Below are 20,050 nucleotides of genomic sequence, written 5' to 3'. Positions count from 1 at the left end.
TTACACCAAGTTCTGACCGTACCATCTGGATGTCGCATTCGAAATCGAGACCCATAAGACCAGGCAACGTTTTTCCATTCTTCTATTGTACAATTTAGGCGAGTCTGTGCAAATTGTAACCTTGGTTTCCTGTTCTTAGATGACAGGAGTGGCACCCTGTGTGGTCTTTTGCTGTTGTAGCCCATCTGCTTCAAGGTTCAATGTGTTGTGCATTCAGAGATGGTATTCCGCATACCTTGGTTGTAACAAGTGGATATTTTAGGTATTGTTGCCTTTCTATTATCTTGAACCAGTCTGCCCATTCTCCTCTGACATCAAGGCATTTTCGTCCACACAACTGCCGTTCACTGGATACTTTCTCTTTTTCAGACCATTCTCTCTAAACCCTAGAGATGGCTGTGTGTGAAAATCCCAGTAGCTCAGCAGTTCTTGAAATACTCAGACCAGCCCATCTGCAAGCAGGACTTGATGACAAGAGGATCGGACGATGCCTGAAACAGCTGAACGGCTGACGCGTTGCCAGTGTGCACCACTGTGTCCTTTTCCAGTGCTAAAGAGGGGAGGTTCCCCAATGCTCCTTTTTGGCCACAATAGATTGTTAGCTGGCTACCTCCTATTGGGATGAGAATGTGGGAGTTCCATCCCTATAGGCAGGGTAAGCCGTGATTGAAGGGGGGTTCAGTTGATTGAGGGTCACCCGAGCTTGGACCTATAGATGCACATGTGTACACATATATATGGGGGCACACAGGAGAGAGGTACCACAAACCGATTAGGTTTTGAAGAAAGGGGTGCGCCCCAGAAACGCGTCAGCCATTCAGATGTTTGAGGCACCTTCCGATCCTCTTGTCATCAAGTCCTGCTTGCAGGTACCAAGAGATCCAGCTTGATTGTCAGAAAAGCTTTTCACCTAAGCTTGTTTGTGAGTAGGGCTATTTGTTTTATTCTCTATTTTTAATAAAACGTTTATATATGGTAATGCACTAGGTCGGTGTGCCCTAATTTCTTTTTTTTTCTGGAATAGGCATGCCCTTTTCAGTGGAGTTCACCTCGGTGTGGCATTTTGTTAGTTTCTTTACACTAAAAGTTCAATTAGAGTAGTGTGACTCCAAGGAAGAGGCGCATAGACAACTTATTGGAGACCCCAAAAGTCCACTGGTTAATCTATCAATGTCCACCAATAGGTGTCCGTTTTGAGTAGACTCACGCACATTTGCTTTTTTATTAAATGTGTCTGTCAGATTACACCCTTCAATATTGAAGAGCAGCCAGAATGATTCATTCTTATGGGATTACAACATTTTGGACCGTACTCTGACTTGTTCTACAAGCAAATATCCAATATATAATCACTCATTTAGATAACTGACCCAGCATATTTCCTATTGACCTCATCTTACTGTTACACAATGCCTTGTTATCAGTATTGACATCTAAAACCTTATCAAGAAAGTAGTAATATCATCGTGCATTTTACAACGATAGGAAGATAGTAGCGCTGCAGAAATATCAGCTGAGCAGGCTTTGTTGGATTCATTTTATTTCCAGATTGGATTTTATCTTCTATGTAGCTAATAATTAAACATAGTAACCCTGTCCCTAGACTGTAATCTAGCTAATCAAAGACCAATTGGTCAATGTATTCTTAATATCACAGGGTAGTTCAATTAATAACGTTTTGCAGCAAGCATTGCTGTACAATAGCTTGCAGTAGACAGAATCCTTTCATTTTTTGGCTATTCGTTATTGAAAGATAATCAATGTTGGTTGTTGTAGATCTTCTTCTTTATCTATGCCCATAAGTATTAACATTAACTAAAGTACAACTAAATGCTCCTCTGTGACACTTGAAGCAAGTACCAAATCTACTTACTATGTGATCCTCAAGCCCCATAAATAAAACTCTACTTGCCTTCCTGAACCAGGCAAATCCTCCATTTGTGTCTCACATACTCCCCCTCCCAGATATTGAAACGCTCCTACTGTGAGCTGCAGTAACAAAAGCAGTGTTGTCAGCGCAGAAAGTAATGGGCGGGTTTAGGTGTGGCCAGGTGCTTATTGAAGCTACAGGCGTAATTTTTCATTCAGTCTGTGCCCCCCCCCCCCCCCCCCAAACTTCTCCAAGATTAATACTACAACCACCAGTCCCTCCCCTCATGCCAAGGTACTAGGTGTAATCCTAGACTCTAATCTTTCAGCCCCAAATCCAATCACTGTCCAAGCCGTACAAACTTCCAACTCCGAAAAAAAAAAATCCAAAATATGCCCCTTTATAACCGTTGACACCACTAAGCAACTTATTAACTCCCTTGTTATCTCTCGCCTTGACTATTGTAACTCCCTCATTGGCCTACCTCTCCGCAAGCTATCCCCTCTTCAGTCAATCATGAATGCCATTGCCAGATTCATCCACCTTACCAACCGTTCAGTGTCCGCCACTCCTCTGCCAAAAACTAGCTTCCCATTGCCCAACAAATACAATTTAGAACACTAACAATAACATACAAAGCCATACACAATTCTGCCCCAAGCTACATCCCCAATCTTATCTCCAAATATCATCCAAACCGTCCTCTCCGCTCCTCCCAAGACCTTCTTCTCTCTAGCTCCCTTGTCTCCTCCTCCCATGCTCATTTCATGAGCCCCTGGAACTCCTCTGGCACGCACTGCCCCAACCTGCCTGGTTATCTCCTTCTCTGTCCACTTGTAGGCAATCCCTGAAAACTCATCTCTTCATGGAGGCCTAGCCAGCCTCCAGCTAACAGCCAGATCTTCCATCAGTTCATCCCATGGTCCCTACCTTTTGTTTCACTAGTCCCTCCCTCTTAGATTGTAAGCTCGCAGGAGCAGGGCTCCTCTAACCCTCTTGTTTTGAATTTTACTGTTGGTGTATTGTCTTCATTTACATTGCAAAGTGCTGCGCAAACTGATGGCGCTATTTAAATTCTATATGATAATAATCATGTTACTTATCAGCACATATCCATGTAGCCCCTAGTGTTGTCCCTTCCTGTCTCAGTTTGTGTGCTGCTGTATAGGGGATTACAAGAAGCCGATATAGAATCAGATTCAGTAATGTATACTAGCTCCTTTAAAAAAAAAAGATATGTTTCAAGGAACACACAACTTCTAGAGATTTTTATATCTGTCTGAAAATCAGCTTTAATCTGGAATAAGGTTTACACAGAAATTGCCTTAAAAAAAAAAAAAAAACAAAAAAAAAAAAAAAAAGACTACTTTTCATTCTATGCAAAGAAAATGATTATGATTGGCCCCTTATATGCACCACCTCGCAGCCATCCAGCTAGTTGGCTTCAGCAATGGATTTTTTTTTTATACTGGTATATGTTAGTTGAGCGTTTCCTCTCCTACGCTGCCACCTAGTGGCCAACATGGGTATGACATTTCTGCATACATTTATTTTCCCTTTTTTTTTTTATACTGCGAGAACCAGGAAGGTTACTTTTGCCAGCCTCTCCTCTTAAAAATTATAGTTGCCTGGTCATCGTGCAAATTCAATACTCCAAATCAATGACCTAGAACAAGTATGCAATTCAGGAGTTCAAATTCACTAATCAGCATGCTTGTTTTGGGTTAGTGTCTTGGAAAGTTTTGAGGCGAGAGACAGTCAAAAAAACTTAAAATTTTCAGGTCCTCAGCAATGGCAGATCTAACGTTTTTGGCTTTTTATATTATAGAATATAAGAATCCCAGATTGAGAATTTTACAGCAGTTCAATGTTTTGTAAACCCTCAGGGAATAAAAGACAAAAACACTAGATTCTGTGTTTTACTTGACTCAGCATACATGTATTTATCATACAAGCACACAAAGTCATTATGGTTCAATGACATGCAAAACTAGACAAGAATAACCCATGCAAACAGTTACCTCTTCGATCATAGTATCCAAAGCTGCAGAGATCTCTTCCTTTGTACTGCTACTGGAGACCATGTTCCTCAGCCGTAGGCAATATTCCCTCATCTGCAAATACACGCAAGTAATTTTGTCAGTTATACTCTGTAATAACATTAAAGTGGAACTCAAAGCAAAAAGTAAAGAAGGGTTACAAGCCCTGTCCCATTGGGGAGATTTCCCTTCCTGTGCCATAGCTAAAGCAGGAAGTGAGAAGAAATCCCTCCAAAGTGAGGGAATCCCAGTGTGTCACCAACTAGTAACAACTAGTACCCCACTGGAAGATTTCCCCCTCTATTCCTGTTCTGGTGTGCAATTTTCATTCACGTTCGATGGTAACAGTAAACAGGACAAATAAGAATGTGAATCTCCATACGACCCCTTTCACACTGGGTTGCTTTGCAAGCGCTTTAAACACTAAAATTAGCACCTGCAAAGCGAACTGAAACAGCCGCTGCCATCTCTCCAATGTGAAAGTCCCGAGGGCTTTCACACTGGAGCGGTGCGCTTGTAGGACGGTAAAAAAAGTCTTGCTAGCAGCATCTTTGGAGCGGTGAGGGAGCGGTGTGTATACCGCCTCTGCCCATTGAAATCAATTGGCACCGCAGCTATACTGCCAGCTATTTGCCTAGCGTACTTGTTTGTAGCCTAAACACTGAAATTTGCACCTACAAATGTAATTTTGTAACTTGCCAATAAAAACGTGGCTGCGCCAGTACATTTCGGGTGTCGTGCCAGTAAATTTCAATCTGGTAGGTTGGCAACACTGCAGACATACATGTGCATTGACACTCATACATACATGGCTCTGTGTGTGTGTGTGTGTGTGTGTGTGTGTGTGAGACAGTGCAAGGTAATCAGCAGTATACAGTATAACTTCACAGGAAAGTGAAGCAGATGCTTTCACTGTCACCAACCCACTAGATTCCAGGTGTCATTTTTCTGCTGTAAGTTACAAAATGGAAAAAAGACCTTTTCAGTAAGACAACACAAAGGACAATTGGAAAATGCAAAGAGCAGCAATTCATAACAGCAAGATCAGATTTCTGAAGTCAGATCACTGAAACATTAATTCTGCTTATTTGCTATGGATTACTACACTCTGCACATAGCTCTTTGGCTTACTGGACAGACATGCATGTATATCGTTGATAAAAGCTTGCTCTTTCCATGCTATATACCACCCTCACCTTGTGGTTAAGAATGTCATTCATCCTTCTCGTGGCCTCTGAGGTGTGAGATTCAGGGAAACATTTCTTCGGGATGACACCATATTTTTCTAAAGGAAAGCAGGATGTAAAAACGCATAATTTGTTAAAGACTTAGTAATAAACAAAAAAAACTGGACTGACTGCATTTAAAAAAATTACATTTAAATCGGGAGGGATCAAAGCAGAGGTAGGCAAACGTAACCACTCAAGCTCCGAAAAGGTTTTACCCCCTTCCTGACCAGGCCATTTTTTGTGATAAAGTAATGCAGTGCCGTAACCAACAATTGCGCGGTCCTGCAATGCTGTACCCAAGTAAAATTTTTGTATTTTCTTCCCCCATAGATCACCTGTGTGTTTTTTATTTTTTGCGCTATAAAGAAAAAAGTGTGACAAATTTCGGCCAATATGTTTTCAGGTACATATTTTTGGTAAAAAAATCCCAATAAGCGTATATTGATTGGTTTGCGCAAAAGTTATAGCGTCTGCAAACTGTGTCAGTAAGGGGTGCGTGTAGCCGGCTGAGTGCTCTGTGCTGTCCCCCTCACGCTCCTCCTCCAAAACACATCTCATGGTGTGCAGAGTGCGGAACCACACAAAAGCCACAGTGCCGGTCCAGCATGGCGCCCCATATATCCCCTGAGGTGTCAGTCCAGTGTGGCGGAAGGAGCGGGCACAGCAGAGAGGAAAAGGAGTAGAGGAGCCGAGGAGGAGGTGGCAGGGGAGCTGGCAGCAGCCAATGAGCAGCCAGTCTCCGGCATAGTCATCTATCCACTCTTAAAATCTGAAGATTATCATCATGGTATGCATACTGCAGGGAGCTCACATGAAGCAGGTTAGTGTATGGCATATTGTGTCTACATCTGGTAGTTTTACAGCTGGAAGAACACGTGGCAAGTACTGTAATACTATTCATCTGTAAGGTAGAACAAACACATTGAATACAACTGTATGCTCCTAGATCTGCTTTGCTTGCTTTAATTAAAAAAAGAAAGTTCCATAAAATACAAAACTACCTTTAAAAATGTAACTTTTTTGGGGTGGGGTGAGAAACTTTGGGTTTTCTGGCAAGATCGGGTAGTTTTTTTCCTTTCTAATTGAAGAAAACTATGCAGCCACCACATCTAAGGGCTGCTAAACTGCAATAAATTATATTTAACAGATCAACATGTTTTTAGTTAGGGTGTATATACACTTTACAGTACAATTACAGGGATCCATTTCATTAGGATTTTTAATTTTCAGGAGAACACTTTCTAAAGCCGAGCACAGACGGTCCCTGCTGAAATGGCCAAGAATTGAGCCATGTATGGGTAGGCAGTAGGGCTGCAACTAACGATTATTTTCATAATCGATTAGTTGGCCGATTATTGTTTCGATTAATCGGATAATAGCCTTAAAAAAAAAAATAGCATTTAAGCTTTTTTGTACTATAAAGGGCTAATTTTAGTTTTTTTAACCCCATTATGTTACTGGCCGATTAATCGATTATGAAAACTGTAATCGATTAATTTCATAACCGATTAGTTGTCGATTAATCGATTAGTTGTTTCGGCCCTAGTAGGCAGTATGTACCGAAGTTGATCAATCAACTTGGGTACAGCCTGTTGGATTTTACATGCGCTTATTGCCAACAGCCATTATAGCCACTAGCAGTAATAATTACTATGTTCTCCTGGTAGGGCGGCTCCCCCTATTGACAGAATATAGAGGCTGTCCGCAAATGAGCCGTCTAATTCTGGGTCAAAGTGTATAAAAGAAAACTTCAGCCATAGAATGGTACAAAGGACAACCAAGCAAATGGTTTAATAAATCAATCAAGAGCAATATTCATGTCACGTGTTTAGCCCTGAATGTAAATAATTTCCTGTATAAGAGAAAAGCTGGTAGCTGTAAAATGAAGTGCAAGGCAACATGGCTGCTGGTGAGCAGCTCTGGCCACTTGTTTTGTGTGCTAATAATTTTTTTATTACAGCACGATGGAGATGATACAGGCAGATCCTGTCACCAAGTAGATAGCTTGGGAAAGGGCATTTGTGACACATCAACTTGAAAAATAGTAACCGACGTTTAAAACGTCCGTTTTGCCGCATTTACATGCCACGTTTAGCGGCGTTTCCATTTAGAAGCATAAAAAAAAAAAAAAGGCTTAGAATTGTGTTAAATATAATATCATGAACACAGAGCTTAGTTACTGTTTTTGGCAAGCCCTTACCTATGAGGTTAACCAGCATATCCCACTGTCCTCCATCATTGGTTGGGTTTGAAAGCAGAAACTGCATAAGCCTTCCATCAATTGGTTCATTCAAATGTGCAGTTTCAACATAGGCATTTAGGAAATAATTGCAGCGTTCTACCTGTTGGGATAACAAATTGATAACATAAATCATTTTCAATGACGTCTACAAAGGGTGCCATCATGTCTAAAGAAAGTAGCAAGATACAATCACACTTATTGTCTTATGTATTAAGGATGATCAATAAGTAATTACATTGTGTAGATTGAGCATGTTTAATAGGAAATGTCAGATGAAAAATCCATTCTGCTAAAGGTTATCTCACAATGGCTACATACCTTGTCCCAGAAAAACAGATAGGACTGACTGAATTCAAACTCCTCAATGTTAAACTTCTTCATAAAAGGCAATCTTATCACATTCAGGCAGGAGAAGATCCAACACCGCCCTAAAAGATAAATGACAATCTATTATGTAGCAAACTTTCCAATCAGTGCCTACTGTACTCAGAGATGGAATACATTCATTCAGGGATAGCTTAAGTATGGGTTCACACTTATGCGAATTGGATGCAGAAGTTTCTCCACATCCAATTCGCATGTCAGGAGACTGCGACCGGCTCTCAATGGAGACAGTTCACACATCTCCAGGATGGCTGTGGAGCGGTTTGCAGAAGAGTCCTGTGCGTCTTCTGGTTCGTTTCAGCTTTGAATCCAGCCAATAATTCAGGTCCCAATTCGTCCCTAAAACTGAGACGCACCGGACCCCAGCTGCGAGCAGTTCCGCACAGCAATGTGAACCCAGCCTAAAAGGAGTCTTAAACCCAAAGGCAAACATGAATGCAGCCATTACATCTAAGGATTAGTAAGCTGCAATAGAATACTTTTCTTTTTTAGGCTTTCATCTATTATCATTTGGTGAAAAAAATAAAATAAATATGCGGTTTAAACATGAAAAAAAGTTATAGTTAGGCATTTTATTCCACTTCGAAATTTTTTTTATTTTTTATTTTAATGCATTAAGATAAAAAACCTTTTGCCCCCCCCCCCCCCAACACTTACTTAAGCCCCTCCTCAATCCAGCAATGTTGCCTGAGAGATTTGACTTTCCGAAACACACAGTGGGTGCAATTGGCTAATCATAGCCGCTTGCATGTAATCAATCGTTCATGCAGCGATTATCGGAGTTATCCACCCTGGACACTGAGGTTTTCACAAACCTGTCCTGTTCATTCACAGGTGTGTGAATGTAGCTTTACGCCTAAAATCAGAATTTTTAAGAAAGAAAGGAATTTAAAAAAACAACGGCAGCCTGTAGTACACTACGGACAAAAGCCGAATCCTCGGCTGCTCCAACATCTACCTGATAAAATCTTGTGAACGTATGCACTGAAGACCAGGTATCAGTCTTACAGATCTGAGCCCAAGAGACCTGATGGCGAAAATCCCAGGAGGTTTCTACACCCCTGGCAGAATGAGCTCTCACTCTGAATGGGGTAGCCTTACGTTTCAGACCAGAGGCCTGCATGACCAACTGGCGGACCCAATTGGCAATGGAGGCTTTGGAAGCTGCCTGCCCCTTCTTGGGTCTTTCTGGTAAAACAAGGCCGAGAGGAAAAAAGCCAAAACAATATCCTGATTTAAATGAAAGGTCGACACCACCTTTGGCAAGAAGGATAGAAAAGGGTGCAAAACCACATTGTCGTGGTGAAGAATTAGGTATGGCTCCCTACATGAAAGGGCTGCCAATTCCAACACCCTTCTAGCTGAGGTGATAGCCATCAGGAAGGCTAGCTTGCGTGACAGCAAGACTAATAGAATTTCCTTGATAGGCTCAAATGCTTGTTTCTGTAACACAAACGGCACCAAATTTAAGTTGCATATACGTACATTGCTCCAAGGCAGTTTCTCTTACCCTTCTGCTCCAAAAACCCTCTATCCCACGTGGAGGGTGCAAGCCCTGTATGCAAACAGATACTTAGAAGAAAAGAAGGCTCGACGGCCCCACTCCTGTGCAATTTCTATATTCAAGTGCTGAATACAAAAAGGTGAACTACAGGTATCACCTTACATATTTCACACCAAAGTCGGGTGCTTACTCATCACTCCATTAAGGTGACTTAATGGAGGTAAGCAAATGAGTTGCCCTCTGCATAAAGGTTCGGACCAGCGAATGGGAGGCTAAAGGCCTTTGGAAGAATAATGACAGGGCCGAAATCTGATTGTACTCAAAGCCAATCTGATTTCCACAGCCGACTGTAGAACAGATAGAATTCTCCCAATTACGTATTTCCGAGGATGCCATTTTCTGGCTTCGCACCAAGCAATACAAGTCTTCCAGACCTTATAACGGATCCTCCTAGTGACCGCTTTCCTAGCATTCGCTAGGGTAGACACCACTGGTCCTGAGATGCCCCGATCCTTCAGCACCCTGGCTTTGATAACCATGCTGTCAAATTTTAGAGACTGTAAATTGGGGTGGAATATAGAACCTTGGGACAGTAGATCGGGGTGGCGCGGTCCATGGCCCGTCTATTTCCAATCTCAATCCCTGGGAGTCTCCTTCTGGGCCAGGCTAGTGCCACCAAAATGCCTGGAACCCTCTCTCTCAGAATCCTGCGCAACAAATGTGGAAGGAGAGGGATCGGAGAAGCATAAACCAGGGGGTACTGGCTCCATGGAACTACCAGAGCATCTGCTCCGATTGCCAGGGGATCCCTTGTTCGGGACACAAACCGATGTAGCTTGTTGTTGAACCTGGATGCCAATAGATCAACGTTCTGGCCTACCCCAACGCTAGCAAATTTCTTGGAACACCCTCGGGTGTAGGGCTATTCCCCGGGGCAGATCTGCTGGTGGCTGAGATAATCTGCCTTCCAGTTCTCTACCCCCCGGATATGGACCGCCAATAGAACCAACACATGCCCATCTGCCCAGACTAGTATGTGGTTCATCTCTGAAGTAGAACAACTCCTGGTACTGCCCTGGTGTGGTTGATTTAGGCCACTGCAGTGGTATTGTTGGACTGAACCCTGATAGGGCAGTCCTGAAGCTCCACTGTCCAGGACCGTAGGGCCAGATGTACTGTCCCCAACTCCAGGATGTTGATGGGCAGGCTCGGTTTTGCCCTTGACTATCTCCCCAGAGCTGTAAACCCCTCTAGGGTCACTCCCTAACCCGAGAAACTGGCGTCTGTGGTCAGTACTCTCCAAGACACCGGGAGGCAGAATATTCCTTTTCGCAGGTTCTGATCCTGCAACCACAAGCTTAGGCTTAAGCTTGCCCGAGGAAACAAGAACATGGACAAATCCAGGGCTTGTCCTCTCCTGTTCCAAACCCAGAAGATGTCTAGTTGTATAGGCCTGGAATGGAACTGGGCATAGGGCCTCAAAAGGAGGACACAATCCTTCCTAGAAAACTCATACAGAGCCGAATGGAGGGTTGGCTGGTGCCCTATATATGACGCACCTGATCCTTCAGGGCACAGATCCTTACAAGTGGCAAAAACACCCTTGTCTGAACCATATCTAGGATCGGACCTAAATACTTCAGATTTTGAGCTGGTCTCAAGGCTGACTTTTTGGTATTTATGACCTAGCCCAGGCTTTCTAAATACCACATTGTGCAGGCCAAGCTCTGTTATAGAGCCTGTAGTAAGTGATCTCTGAGCAGAAGAACGTCCAGATATCCACACACCAAAATTCCCTGGGCCCTTAAAAGACCCAGTACTGGTGCCAGGACCTTTGTAAACACCCAGGGTGCTGTGGCAATCCCAAAGGGCTGAGCCACGAACTGGAAATTACGTTCCTCTACTGTAAACCACAGGAACCTCTAATGAGGTTGAAAGCTAGGTACGTGTAAATACACATCCTTGGTATTGAAGAGAGGAAGATGGAGAAATATATCAGGGACTACTCCCAAAGGGGCCCTAATCGCCAGGGGTGATATATCTCCATCTTCCTCTCTTCAATTACTACAGGATGATGGTACCCTCCCCTACAATCAACAGGTTCGAATAAAACCCTGCGCCCCTTTCAGATACAGGAACCTGTATAATTACTCCCTGATTCACTAAATGATCTAGTGGTTATATAGGGGCAGACTTCCCAACTAAGACTTTGTCTATCAGTGTCTACCCACCTAGAAATGGTGTATAACCCAGTAAGTAAATGAATAATAGCCTAACTCTGTGTCCTGTGATGTACGATAAGGAAAGGTAATCTAAAAAAAAAAAAAAAAAAACAAACAAACAAACAAACAAACAAACAAACAAACAAAAACACACACACACACCTGTTCTGTGCAATGAAATTGCACAGAGCTGCCACAAAACCTCCTCCTCTTGGGTCCCCTGCCGGAGCTCCTGGTCCCACCGCTGCTTACATTGACACAGACAGCGGGACTTGGCCCCGGCCCCCACTCCCTTGTCATTGGCTTCGATTGACAGCCCTGTGAGCCAATGGCTCCTGATGACCCAGTAAAGCCAGCAAGACCCGGGAGTAAGGGGAGAGAAGAGCTGCAGCGCTGGATTAAATAAGGGCTCAGGTAAGTATGGGGGGGGGGTGAGGGGGGACGCTGATGCCTAAACATTTTTAGAGATGCACCGAAATTTCGGCAGCCGAAAATGGTGTTATCGCCATTCCGCCGATAAGAGAAAAAAGTGCTGATAATGGCTACGAAAACACACATGGTTTTAACTCCAATTCAGCGATTTTACTGTGCTTATGGTGTTTTTTAATAGGTCATGTGGCAAAAAAAATGAAAAATAACAAAAAAACACTTTAAAAAAAACTTAACACAGGTGTGGTAATGATGTGTTAGGCCCCTTTCACACGGATGGCTGTTCTGCCGCAGTTAAAAGCCGTTTTGTTATTTTGAAATTCAGAAAACCTTGGCACAGCGTTCACTTGCAGTTGTACATTGGGATTAGCTGCATTTACGTGTGGCTGCGTTTAGCTGCATTGGAACATTCTTACCATTTCTGTTCCACTGCTTTCTGTTTTTCTTTCCTTGTTGCCACTGCTATCTGCAGGTGACATAGTACACTGCAGATAGCTGAAATAATTGTTCCTGGACGCAGTCAAATCTATTTTTTCTATCTGAACCAAACCCCATGTAATGAAACCGTTGCTGTGAATGTGGACATAGACATTGTCTGAGTTTAGCTGTGTTAGATAACTTGATCTATCCGCAGCTAAAAGCTGAATTCTATCCACCCGTGTTAAAGGGGCTTTAATGATGCGTTGTTGCTGCGTTTAGATTTCGGAGGTGCGTTTGTGCATTTTTATATAAATATTTTTTTAAACATTTTCGATCAAGTGCATCCTGCATTTTCTGTTTCAGGATCAAAATTTCCATTTGGTGCACATCTATATTTTTTACCCTAAGGGCTCTTTCACACGTCAGCTCAGTTTTTTAGATCAGTTTTTTTTTCATCAGTTGATCCGTTTTTCCATCCGTTTTTTTTTGTTTTTTTTGGGGGGTTTTTTACATATTTTGATGAAAAACGGATGTTAGCGGTTCGGATGGTAAACGGATCATCCGCTAACGTCCGTTTTTCGTCCGTTCCGTTTTTTTGACGGAAGAAAAATAGGATTTTCTTCCGTCCAAAAAAAACGGAACTTAACGCAGACGGATGCTAACGGACGTTAGCGGATGCTCATCCGCTAACGGACGTTAACCCATAGGGAAGCATTGCGGTCCATTAACGTACGTCCAAAAAACGGACGAACGGAACGGACGTGTGAAAGAGCCCTAATGCAAGAAATGCATTAAGGTAAACCATGTTTAGGCTTTTTATTGCCGTTTGCACCTTCTATGGAAAAATATTCGCTCACTTCCTGTCTCAGTGACACAGGTACAGGCAGCGGAAGGAGGTGCTCCCAATGAGAACAAAAATAAAATACCTTTTTCTCCAACATGCTTGGCTGTGCCAATGAGTGCAGAAAAGAATACAACTCTCCAGTGTTCATTTTTGCATGTGGTACAAATTTGGTATGAATGAGACCCAATTAAAAAAAAAAAAATAAAAAAAAAAAAAAAACTATGAGAGTGGTCCCCTCTCATGACAGTATTATTTCAAAGACAGACTTTTCATGGTCATTAAAAACAAGCTGATGGGGCCTACCTGAGTTCTTCTGGTTGGTGACAGGCTTGCCCTCAGCAGGGATGGTGTGTTGGAAGACATGTGCGCTGTCCTGAACGGTCTGCCTCTGTAGACACACTTCAAGTGGATCACTGCATGTGGCAACATTCTGAGCCAGGAGGAACTGGGGAGTAGACTTCAGCTTCTTCCTGAAGGAAGCGGTCTTCTCTAAACTCAAACCTGGGATAGAAAACAAGTGTAAAAAATAACTGGGTAATCATTTTACACTTCCATTTAATATTAGCGAAACACTACATTTCAAACTGAAGCACTTGAGGACTGAGGTTGAGAACCACTGCCCTAAAGTACCCCCAACAGGCCATGGTTTGTGAATTTCTCTTAGGTGAGAGCTGTCCAAAATACAAAAGGCTTGGACTCCGATTTTAAGCACCTTCGCAAAATCAAGGAAAACCTGCAAACCTGGCCTGTTGGGGGTACTTGAGGACTGAGAACCACTGCTCTAGGGGACATATATTTCAGAAAAGAAATGCAAAAATAGCTTTTGTAAGTCATACCACAGTTTCCTCCCTACATCATAGCTGGTGAGGAAGCTGAACTGCCACTGCATACAAGTAAAGTCTTGTTTCTGTCCACAGGATGTAATGACAGTTCACATGTGAGCCACAAAGTGACACATCTCAAATACAAACCGGTTAGGATATAACATTAGGGTATGGACACTTTTATGCTTAGCCATTTGGAAATTTGATGCGGGTTACTATACATACAAAAGTACACTGCTCAAAAAAATTAAAGGAACACTTTTGAATCAGAACTCCTGGGATATTGATCTGGTCAGTTAAGTAGCAGAGGGGGAAGGGTGTATACAGAGGGGGTTGTTAATCAGTTTCAGCTGCTTTGCTGTTAATTGAAATTAACAACGGGTGCACTAGATGGGCAACAATGAGACGACCTCCAAAACACGAATGTTTTTTTCAGGTGGAGGTGTCTGACATTTTTTCCCCCTACTCATCTTTGACAGTTTTTCACTAGTTTTGCATTTGGCTAGGGTCAGTGTCACTACTGGTAGCACGAGGCGATACTGGACCCTATAAAGGTTGCACTCCTCCAGGATGGCACATCAATACAGGCATACCCCGCTTTAAGTACACTCACTTTACATACACTCGCGAGTAAGGACATACCCGCAAGTGTATGTAAAGTGCCTTACAAGTACTGTACAGACATTTTGCAGCCGCAGTAGAAAGAGCTGAAGCTCAGAGAGCATAGCCTGCCCTGTTCCAGTGTGCCCCTGATACCCCCACTACAGCCCCTGAGACCTCAACTACAGCTCCTGACACCCCCACTACAGCCCCTGACCCCCTACTACACCCTAGAAGTGAAAAAAGGTATTGTTTCACTTTAAGTACATTTTCGTTTTACATACATGCTCTGGTCCCATTGTGTACTTAAAAGTGGGGTATGCCTGTACGTGTCATTGCCAGAAGGTTTGCCGTGTCTCCCAGCACAGTCTCAAGAGCATGGAGGAGATTCCAGGAGACAGGCAGTTACTCTAGGAGAGCTGAACAGAGCTGTAAAAGGTCCTTAACCCATCAGCAGGACCGGTATCTGCTCCTTTGTGCAAGGAGGAACAGTATGAGCGCTGCCAGAGCCCTACAAAATGACCTCCTGCAGGCCACTGGTGTGAATGTCTCTGACCAAACAATCGGAAACAGACTTCATGGGGGTGGCCTGAGGGCCCAACGTCCTCCAGTGTGCTCTGTGCTCACTGCGGACACTGTGGAGCTCGATTGGCATTTTACATTGAACACCAGAATTGGCAGGTCCGCCACTGGTGCCCCATGCTTTTCACAGATGAGAGCAGGTTCACCCTGAGCATATGTGACAGACGTGAAAGGGTCTGGAGAAGCCACGGAGAACTTTATGCTGCCTGTAACATCATTCAGCATGACCGGTTTGGTGGTGGGTCAGTGATGGTCTGGGAAGGCATATCCATGGAGGGATGCACAGACCTCTACAGGCTACACAATGGTACCCTGACTGCCATTAGGTATCAGGATGAAATCCTTGGACCCATTGTCACACCCTACACTGGTGCAGTGGGTCCTGGGTTCCTCCTGGTGCACGACAATGCCCGACCTCATGTGGAGCATGCAGCCAGTTCCTAGAAGAAATTGATACCATTGAAGGGCCCCCATGCTCACCTGACCTAAATCCAAAAGAACACCTCTGGGACATTATGTTTCGGTCCATCCGGTGCCGCCAGGTTGCACCTCAGTCTGGTCAGAAGCTCAGTGATGCTCTGGTCCAGATCTGTGAGGAAATACACCAGGACATCATCCGTCGTCTCATTACGAGCATGCCCTGATGTTGTCAGGCATGCATACAAGCACTTGGGGGCCATACAAACTACTGAGGACCATTTTGAGTTGTTGCAATGAAATTTCAGCAAAATTGACTAGCTTGCTGCATAATTTTTTCACTGTGATTATCGGGGTGGCTTTGAATTCAGCCCTCTGTAGGTGGATAATTTTCAATTCCATCAAATGATGTGCCATCCTTTCATTCCTAACACATTACCCAGTCCATATCAGTATAGATATCCAGCATGTGATTTTTGTCCGTTGAGATCTTATATGTTTTCAAAGTGTTCCTTTAACTTTTTTGAGCAGTGCATATTAAACTCCAATTGAAACTTCAGTTTATATCATGGCTTGTGTCCATGGGCTTTTGCATTCCCAAACAAGCCTATGGGAATGTAAAACCCACTCGAAGCAGGTCAAATGCCCCATCAATGAATATTGAATCATCTCAGTAGCTTGTGTTGATGCCATCAACACAAGCCCAAAACCTGCAGACACACGGCCAAATTCATTCAATAAACAAGAAGGTTAAAGCATTTGTATACCTATTCCGATGACTTTTCTTTATGTACAATTGCAGGTTTTATAATTCTTTGCTTTAGAAGAATGTCCCCTTACCTGCCTTCCTTGCAAGATATCTATAGAATTGGTTTTATTTCGACAAGTTTACTAACGCTTTAAGGTCTTACAATTTGTTTACTTTGGAAAGCAGTCTCCGTTTGATTAGAAAAGTCTGTCCAATGCCATTAACAGAGTGGAACCCTTTCTCTGTAGGGAAGCAGCGGCCTCATTGCAGAGGTCTGGCACACCCACTTATGAGTCAGACCTATAGTTTTACAGTCAGAAAAGATCAAGCTCCCTACCAATTTGGAAGCTTTGGCTCTTACTGAGCAGGGGGAATGTCAGACTTTCACACATGGAGCAAGGGTTCCACTCTTCAGCATGCTGGCAGGGGACAGGATTTTCTAATCAAACGGAGACTGCTTTCCAATGTAAACAAATTGTAAGACTTTGCAAACTTTTTGTTCTGATGCATCCGAAATTTATTTAGCTAGTTTAAAGGGGTTGTAAAGGATTTTTTTTTCTTCCCTAAATAGCTTCCTTTACCTTAGTGCAGCCCTCCTTCACTTATCTCATCCTTCCATTTTGCTTTTAACTGTCCTTATTTCTTCTGAGAAATTCTCACTTCCTGTTCTTCTGTCTGTAACTACACACCGTAATGCAAGGCTTTCTCCCTGGTGTGGAGAAAAACTCTTGAGGGGGCAAGCAGGAGTGTCAGGATGCCCACTAACACACAGCTCCTTTATCTGCAAAGTAGAGAGAGTGTCCTGACCCTCCTGCTCGCCCCCTCTCCCCTCAAGAGGCTTTCTCCACCCCAGGGAGAAAGCCTTGCATTACTGTGTGTAGTTACAGACAGAAGAACAGGCAGTGAGGATTTCTCAGAAGAAATAAGGACATTTAAAAGCAAAATGGAAGGATGAGGTAAGTGAAGGAGGACTGCACTATGGTAAAGGAAGCTATTTAGGGAAAAAAAGGTTTACCTTTACAACCCCTTTAAAGTTCAACTGGGCTTTACCATGCGCATTTGGCGTTCACGTCTGAGCGGCTCATTTATGTCATATGTATTTATAATGTGCATGGGATGAATCAGACTCCTGACCTGTCCATCTAACTAAGCTGTACAGTGTGGAAAAGGGGGAGAAGGTACAGTGGATGGATCAGACCAGGAGTCTTGAGATTCTCAAAATAATTCATCCAATACACAGCCACAGTCCCACCCACATTGATGCCCATTCAGACTTCAGTCTTAGTATATGGTGACAAACACTAACAGTAAGTGATGTTGCCACTTCAGAGATCCCTCCTCCTGAAGCCCAGGGATAGAAAAAAAAAAAAAAAAAAATTGTGATAAGAGGTGACATCACTGATGTTTAAAAATGGAATTCTGTACACAGCGTGCGATTCTAATCTAAAAACACATAAGCATGAGGTCCACCCGAATAAAGAAAAAAAAAGCCAGCAGCTACAAATACTGCAGCTGCTAACTTTAAAAAAATGGACACTTACCTGTCCAGCGTGCCCGCCATGTGGGCAGCCGAGGCCGAGCAATCGCTCGTCTCTCGGCTGCCCCCGCTGCCATCCTCGGTGAGGGAATCAAAAAGTGAAGCGTTGCGGCTTCACTGCCCAGTTCCCTACTGCACATGTGCAAGCGGTGCAGCCCGTCCTCACTTGTCCCTGCTGTCTCCTGGGACCAGTGTGTTTCCCAGAAGACAGCAGGGGGAGCGTGACTCGGGAGTCTATTCCCGGAAGTGGGTGCAAATACCTATCTGCACCCCTCTCCACCCTGAAAGGTGCCAAATGTGACACCGGGGGGGGGGGTGGTCCGAAAAGTGGGAGGTTCACTTTTTGTCCGGACCTCCGCTTTAAAGCGGAACTAAACCCTACTGAGCCAAGGAAGCTTGCCACCTTAGCCTCTCTTTGTTCTTCAACTGCCAAGATGCCACACGTGATCAGTTATGACACTGCAATTTGATGGTCTGACAGTTTGGTTGAGAGCACTCCCAATGGGACAGTTATATTCCCAGTACCTGTCGGAAGGTAACCAGTTTTTAAATCGATAGGTTTAGTTCCGCTTTACCTACACATGGCTAATGTACAAATATTTTATCACCATCCCGGATTTCTTCTTTAAATAAAATCCCTTCTGGCCTGTAAGTGTAAAGCATTCATAAGCAGGATGTGAAAGTGGGAGTACAGAAGTAGAAGTGGATCCTGTTTCACGTGTTTTCATGCGACTCAGCTGAAATCCATCCTGTTCAGATTTTTTTAATTTTTTTATCTCCCTACTCACTTGAATCATAATAATGAACTACTGACAACCAAAGGCTCTAATCGCAGGCATCTCAAACTGGCGGCCCTCCAGCTGTTGCAAAACTACAAGTCCAATGAGGAATTGCAAGAATGACAGTTACCAGCATGACTCCCACAGGCAGAGGCATGATGGGACTTGTAGTTTTACAACAGCTGGAGGGCCACCAGTTTGAGACCCTTGCTCTAATGGATGCAAAGTTCACATCATTTCAGACTTTTATCTCACATCCAAAGTAAGCCATGCTAAAGATCTGGCAGAAAAATGCCACAAACACAGTAACATTTATTTTTAAATAATTACATATACCAGGAGTGACTGCATCATAACCTCGGCTATTCGTTTCTACAAAACGGTGGAGTTCCTGACTTTTAATAAACAAAAAAAGCTGGAACTCCACTTTAATGAATTCTATGCATTAAGATACAAACCTTTTGTATGTAGCAGCCCCCCCAGCACCCCCTAATACTTACCTGAGCCCAATCTCTATCCACGATTCCCTTAGACGTCCAGCTATCTCCTCCTGATTGGCTGTGGCACAGCCGCGGTTCCATTGGCTCCCGCAGCTGTCAAAGTTAGTTAGCCAATCAGGGGAGAGAGGGGTCTGGGCCCCATGTCTGAATAGATACACGGCGCTCGGCTTGTGGTGCTTACGAAGTGCTTTGGAAGCGCGGGCCATTCATTTCAATGGGCCGGGTGTTTTGGGAGCGATATATACAGCGCTCCCAAATCGCCCCAAAGATGCTGCTTGCAGGACTTTACCGCCCCGAAAGCGCACCGCCCCAGTGTGAAAAGACACACTGAAATAAATGGGAGGCGGTTTTCAGGCGTTATTTCCTCAGTGTGAAAGGGGTCCATCTCTGCAAGGACAGAGGAAGATCTGTCTTGTCCATTCTAAAGACAGAAAACACGGCATGGACTTCACATGAACTGCAAATCAGAGGCGATCACAGCGATCAGGTGACACGGAATCGGATGTTCCAGGTCCCGATTGTTCGAACGGGGCCCGGGGCTCCTTTGTGCTAGCACGCTCCTAGAACAAAGGAAGATACACAAATATGCCCCCATGGAAATATTCCCAGTCTAGTGGGCCGCATATTTGTGTACAGTCTGTGTGAAGGGGTTACATTCATTATATTATTTAAAAAGCTGAATACAATTATATATATATATATTTTTTTTTAAACGGTCATTTAGGGTGTTAGCCAAGCGCATCCTGAATTTTCGGTACCAAAATATCCATTTCGGTGCACCTCTATACATCATCATTTCAAAAACTCATTTTTAAGATTTTTAAATCTGCAGCTTCCATTAATCTCATAGCCGGTGATCCCGCCATTAAGGTACCAGTGC

General features: G+C 43.6%; 1 protein-coding gene across 1 annotated transcript in view; it reads right to left on the bottom strand.

Annotated features, from left to right (window-relative positions):
- Positions 1-20,050, bottom strand: part of BLMH (bleomycin hydrolase) — a 64,576-nt gene that overhangs the window by 44,003 nt on the left and 523 nt on the right. Inside the window, exons 2-6 of the mRNA XM_040338568.1 lie at positions 13,487-13,684; positions 7,699-7,808; positions 7,339-7,480; positions 5,106-5,194; positions 3,892-3,984 (exon numbers count right to left, since the gene is read on the bottom strand). Coding sequence (XP_040194502.1) covers positions 3,892-3,984; positions 5,106-5,194; positions 7,339-7,480; positions 7,699-7,808; positions 13,487-13,684 — 632 coding nt within the window. The remainder of the gene's footprint in view (positions 1-3,891; positions 3,985-5,105; positions 5,195-7,338; positions 7,481-7,698; positions 7,809-13,486; positions 13,685-20,050) is intronic.

The sequence above is a fragment of the Rana temporaria genome, chromosome 2 (assembly GCF_905171775.1).
Source record: "Rana temporaria chromosome 2, aRanTem1.1, whole genome shotgun sequence".
In the NCBI taxonomy this organism is placed as follows: domain Eukaryota; kingdom Metazoa; phylum Chordata; class Amphibia; order Anura; family Ranidae; genus Rana; species Rana temporaria.
The sequence above is the reverse complement of the archived record's forward strand: the minus strand, read 5'-3'. Positions and strand labels throughout refer to the sequence as shown.